The sequence below is a fragment of the Caretta caretta genome, chromosome 14 (assembly GCF_965140235.1).
Source record: "Caretta caretta isolate rCarCar2 chromosome 14, rCarCar1.hap1, whole genome shotgun sequence".
Classification (NCBI taxonomy): Eukaryota; Metazoa; Chordata; order Testudines; family Cheloniidae; genus Caretta; species Caretta caretta.
Genome location: NC_134219.1, coordinates 17,850,907 through 17,856,906, shown reverse-complemented (window position 1 = coordinate 17,856,906; position 6,000 = coordinate 17,850,907). Strand labels below are relative to the sequence as shown.

General features: G+C 42.9%; 1 protein-coding gene across 17 annotated transcripts in view; it reads right to left on the bottom strand.

The window, feature by feature from the left end:
• Nucleotides 1-699: 699 nt before the first annotated feature.
• SEC14L1 (SEC14 like lipid binding 1) overlaps nucleotides 700-6,000 on the bottom strand; it is a 120,611-nt gene continuing 115,310 nt past the window's right edge. For 15 of the 17 annotated variants that reach the window (XM_075119319.1, XM_048817828.2, XM_075119320.1 and 12 more), the window contains 3 exons: nucleotides 4,416-4,594; nucleotides 3,684-3,785; nucleotides 700-1,270 (listed from right to left, as the gene is read on the bottom strand). In XM_075119319.1, coding sequence (XP_074975420.1) covers nucleotides 1,255-1,270; nucleotides 3,684-3,785; nucleotides 4,416-4,594 — 297 coding nt within the window. In that variant the 3' untranslated portion in view covers nucleotides 700-1,254. Of the gene's footprint in view, nucleotides 3,786-4,415; nucleotides 4,595-6,000 lie in introns of all 17 variants that reach the window. The other 2 variants (XM_048817830.2, XM_048817839.2) reach the window with 1 other exon arrangement.

The window sequence follows — 6,000 nt, the reverse complement described above, 5'->3', positions numbered from 1 at the left end:
TCTGAACTTGTTCAGGTAGCAAAATTTCAGTTTGTGATAAATGAGTCGCATTCATGTATACATGCCCATTTGTACTTAGTTTTGTTTCTTGAATGAACTCTGTCTCAAAGAAAGCCTTTTGTGAGCCACATCTACTACATCAAAAACACGGACTATATTGCAATGCATTGGATCCGCTGGTAGAGTAGCTACTGCTCCAAACCTGGAACAAACGATTTGGAAGCTATTTCCTCTCCCGTGAAAGCACAGAAGTAGTTTCTTTATATAGTGACAGATTTATTAGCGCTGTTTTATAACATGATATCCAGATTTAACCATCATGGTTCCTCTTGGCTATTCACAATGCGGGTAGCCTGCAATACTAGAGGAAGATGGGCTGCAGGGTAATTCCTCCGAGAAGCTGGTTCCTATCCCACTGTGTGAACTTCCTTTTGGAAAAAAGTCAACCCCTCCTTTCCAATACAGCTTGTCCTTGCTCTCTAGGTCCTATGCTTTGCTTGGAAAACCCCATTAGTTTGCAATGACCAAGCCACATCTTGAAATAGGAAAGGTAAACCACAGCAAGAACTGAAGAGTACTCTTGTTGCCAGGCCTGTGGTAGCACTGCAGAACCCCACTGGGAGACACTTAGACCCTTCAGCAGTTTCCTCTGTACATTACACCTGATTCCAAAGATTGCAGTTGCTACAGAGTCTTAGCTTTTTGTTTTTCAAACCGTTCACATTTATTATTGATAACAATAAAAAAATCTTTTAAAGACTGTTTCTTATTACCAGCAGTGAGGTAATATGTTTACAAAACATTTACAGAATTTGATATGCAATTCATGAATATGGACAAGAGGGCAGGGAAAGGACATTGGTTACACAGGGGAGAAAAGCCAACAGAATGGTCAGTGTGTTGGCAGAAACGAAGAACAGCAATATCACATGAAAAAGGGGAGACCAAGAGTTTTAAAATTAATCAGGTCTATTTCAAACTGCATAAGTCAGTCCTATTTGCCATAGCACTTCACTAAGAGGAAACTTTATCTTGCTTTTCTGGTGTATTAACCCCTCAACTGTTTGTGCTATCATGTGCTTTGAGTTTTTAAAAAGATGTATTCGACTTTGAGAAAACCCTCAAGTGCCACTAACTAAAAAAAACCCAAGAGATCTTCAGCCTTGAAAAGTGGCTGTAACTCAGAAAGGTCTACAAAGCCAGACACCTCAGGGCAGATGTGGATTGTTGAATGAAGCGGTTTCTTTACAGCTGTCAGCAAAATCGCCATCTGAGAAAGAGAGAGAGAGAGAGAGGGGACCATCTTCAAGGTAGAGCCCTTAGAGGGGAAGTGCCCCTTCGCAAGAGGCACAAATGTCACTAAGTGAGTTAACGGTATAGTGCCTTTTCCGGCATTAGCTCCTCTGTGTCTGGGAACACTGGCTCCTGTGGATCAAGTATCAAACTACCTCTCTTCAAAGGAAATATCAGTAAGCAGGATTATAGGTGGTTTATACAGCACAGTCCATATACAGTACATACACTGGCTATGGACCTGTTTAACATCTGGGCAGTAGAGTTCCTTTGTTTGCCCCAGCACTAGTTTGCCAATATTCTTGGCAGCCAGTGTGAGAATCCCACCCTGCCTTGGGATTTTAAAGCGAATTTTACCTACTGCAAGTTGAAGGTGCCTGACTGGGTTGATCAAGTGCAGGAGGGTGTGTTTTTCAGCATAGTTAAGCTGATTTATTAATACTGAGCTTTTATCATCTTTGTTAGGAACACTCCAAGCTGACATTGGCTTGCAAGTGGTGTGCTTCACATCAGTTTGTTTTTTTCACAAACTGGGATGTACAAATACTGTGCATTTTAAAATGTTTACTCGGAATTTCTCAGGGCTCAGCTTTCTTCAAACAGGGCAGCCTGTTATCTTAAATAAACCCCTAACATGCAATACTTCAGCAAATGTTTCCCCATGAGCAAAAACAAGGCTATTGCAGCCCTTGTAAGATCTTATCCAGCTAGCTATTAATGGTTGTAGCAATACAGCAGCTTACTCCAACTGGAGGAACAATTTTGTTTTCTAGCAGGGGAAAGGCCTTCGACCAGTAGTCTAAATAAGCAACTTGTCTGGGTTCCAAGCTGTAATCTCGTGTAATGCCAGGAGACATATCAAATATTAACATTCTGAATGCTATGTTTTTAGCTCACTTATCAAAAAAGTGTTTACTCAACATTTACACCTTCTGTGTACCTTGGGGATTCAGTAGCTACTTGCTTTGGGGTAAAGAACCTGAGCGAACATCAGGTGAGTCCCCAAGCAAGCAGGACAGCATGGGACCTATGTATTAGAGCGGAAAAACATAATCCAGACAAGAACTTCACCACTGGTGATTGCAACAATGAAAGCAGTAGCCTAGGTAGGATTGGATGTTTTTTATGGTGATAAAGATCCTACTGCCCTGTTTTGTTATTTACCACCCATGGAAGCTGTCAAGTTCTGCTTTTCCTAGCGTACATGAGGCCAGAAAGGAGAATTTGAGGAAGAGCAAGTGCAGGAAAGGTTAATTGCTGTAGCCACGCTGCCTCCTGACTGATTTAAGGAGCAAGCCTAATTCTGCTTTGAGGAATGTGTTCACCTACACTCCTAGCATAAAGCAAATCCCAGTAAAAATGAGCGCTTCTGGAGGGTAACAGGTAAGTGCAGTGGGTAAAAGGTGACTCCAGAACGAAGTGAGAAATAAACCAAGGACCCAATCTGGACCAGCCTTTGGGTCATGGTGCAGGAGAGCCTGCTCTCTGCCTCTCTCCTCCCCACCATCAGTGCTTAAAAAATAAGTTCAAGGAAAGGGCTACATTTGCTTTTAGCCCCCTAAGAGTATGTCTACACAGGAATAAAAAACCCACAACTGGCCCAGATCAGTGGACTTGGCCTTGAGTCCAAGAGCTGGGACCCTCTGCCCTCCCAAGGTCCAGCTAGAGCCTGAGCTCTGGGAGTCCAAACATCTACATAGCAATTTTTCAGTGTGAGAGTCTGAGCTGGCCGTGGGTTTTTTATCCCTGTGAAGATATATCCTAAATGTCCAGAGTTGGGACGCCCCAACAATGTGCACATGCAAAAGGTATTAGTGTTAGTGGCTTGCCCGCAACCCTGCTGTAATGACTTTCCATGTGCACAGGCCAATAGCCAGGACCTGCTTTCCTTGGTCTCTTAAACAGCAGTGCGAGTGAGTGGCAGTAGCAGGAGAGCCTGCAGCAGCTGGAAGATCACAGGCTATTCCATAATGTGGCAAGAAGGCAGGAGCCTTGTGTTTGCTTTCTAATGCACTATGGAATATTTCTGGTAGGATTGGTTTTGCTTTTTATCATCTACAGGCAATTTTTTAAAAAAATAATTCTTAATCAGCACATTGATTACTCTTCTCCTTCCAAGAGAGCCCTTATATTTTACAGTTAGGATTTGTGCAAGCACGCTTACAAAAATCTATGGCTGAGTTAGGGGCTAGGGTTAAAGTTAAAGAGACTGTCTGTCAGCTCGAACTTGAACAGAAACACGACGTTTAAAATTCAAACAGCTACTTTACGATCTATAAAAGGATTTTGTTTTTTGCAAGCGCCACTTGGATACGCTGTACTGCAGTCAGCTGCCAAAGATGAGGGTCCAGCCACGTCATCCATTTGCTTTTCGCCTGCCGTGGCACTACCTGGAAATCATGGAGCTGGAGTGGGAGTGGCTGGAAGAGGTTGTGGCAGCGCTGAGCTGGGAGAATCCGCTGTGGCTTGATTCAAGGCTGGTCATAGAGCCTCTGCAGTGAGAGAGAAGGTTCAGGCTTCAGAAGAGGAGATTTAAGTTCTGCTATGCATCTTCAAGTGCTATTTACTACTCAACCTAAAGAACCTTCTATAACCTTAGTGTCAGCACGCAGAGGCTCTCATGTGTAACAAGAAAAAATACCATCTCTGGGCACCACAATTATATTTTCGGAGAAATCTGATGCACTTGATAGTGAGACTTAGAAGTAGTCGCAGCTAAGCATAGTACTGGCGCATCCTTTAGTCTTAACTTGCATCAACTTTTAAGTAAGAATCCAGCAAGTCTGCTAAATCAAGTAGTGTTTCTGTGATATGGGTTAAGTCTTCAATAGCAACTAAGATGAGACCAACCAATTCACTTTCTCTTGTGGCATACGCTAGTTATTTTCCAGGGCTACCTTCTATTTAGTCTCATCGGGCTTTATTTGCTTTATAGATTCTTTAAGTACAGTACAAGTCCACACAGCGTGCTTTCTAACCAAGGCAACTACAGCAAAGAATTTTGATTTTTCTTTAGTGGACTTGGCTTCTGATATTTGTACCAAGGTATTATGAAGCCATAAAGCAAAAAGTAAGCTGGCCACAAAAAGAATGCTTGACATTGAGACCTTGACCAGACATACCTGAAATCTTCTGATCCTAGCACCTCTGTATAGTACATCACTTTGCACTTATGAGAGGAGACCTGTAGAGATGCCAGTACATCATCCACACGAGGCAGGTTGGTTGTAGCACAGGCAGGCATGCTGTGAAACTTCCATTGAAGAATATAGAAACCAGGCCATCTGGTCACATGAGACCCCTGGAAGCAGCAATAACAAATGGAAATAAACTTGTTAATACAATGTCAAGCTTTTGCATGTTGGAGTGAAATTTATTGTTCAGATAGCAGGAGACTGCCAGCATGCATGCAAGTGTTTTCAAATGCTGACATTGCAGCTCCTCTGCCCATTAATGTTACTGGCCAGCCAGACTTTCCTGATACAAGGGGCCAACAAAAGTTACATTAGAAATTACAAACAGACCTTCTCACCTCTCTTACTGCTGAGGTGTTCAAAGTAAAACACAAGGAACTTAAAATCAAGACCTCAGCTCTCACGAGGTAAATTACTTGGGACCATCATGATCATCTTAGTCTGACCTCCTGTACACCACAGGCCACAGAATCTCACCCACACACTTCTGTAATAGGCCCATAGCCTCTGGCTCAGTTGCTGAAGTCCTCAAATCTTGATTTAAAGACTTCAAGTTACAGAGAATCCACCATTTACTCTAGTTCAAATCAGAATGTGACCCAGGCTGCAGAAGAAGGTGAACCCCCCCCCCCCAGGCTCTCTTCCAATCTGGCCTGGGGGGGAATTCCTTTCTGACCCCAAATATGGTCATCTGTTAGACACCGAGCATGCAGGCAAGACCCATCAGCCAGACACCTGGAAAAGAATTCTCTGTAGTGATTCAGAGCCCTCCCCCTTGTCATCCCTGGCTGATGGAGATATTTGCTAACAGCAGTCACAGATGGGCCATATAACATTGTCAGCAATATCACACCACCCCCTCCATAAACTATCAAGCCCCGTCTTAAACAAGTTAGGTTTTGCCCTAACTACTCCCATTGGAAGGCTGTTCCACAATGTCTCTCCTCTGATGGTTAAAACCTAAAACTTATGGATGGCCAGTTTACATTCATTTGTTCTTGTACCAACACTGACCCTTAACTTAAATAACTCCTCTCCCTCGCTGATATATTTATAGACAGCAATCATATCTCCCCTCATCCTTCATTTGGTTAAGCCAACCTCCTTAAGTCTCCTCTCATAAGGTAAATTTTCCATTTCTCGGATCATCCTAGTAGTCCTTCTCTGCACCTCTTTCAGTCTGAATTCATCTTTCTTAAACATGGGAGACCAGAATTGCGCACAGTATTCCAGATGAGGTCTCACCAGTGCCTCATATAATGGTACTAACACTTCCCCATCTCTACTAGAAATACCTTGCCTGATGTATCCTAGCATTGTATTAGCCTTTTTTCATGGGTGCTTCACATTAGCAGCTCAAAGTCATCCTGTGATCAACCTATATGCCCAAGTCGTCTCCTGTCACATCCACTTTATAGCAAAAAAAAGTGTGTTGTTAGTCTCTAAGTGCATGACCCTGAACTTTGTACTCTTAAATGTCATCCCATTTCTATTACTCCAATTTTCAAGGTTT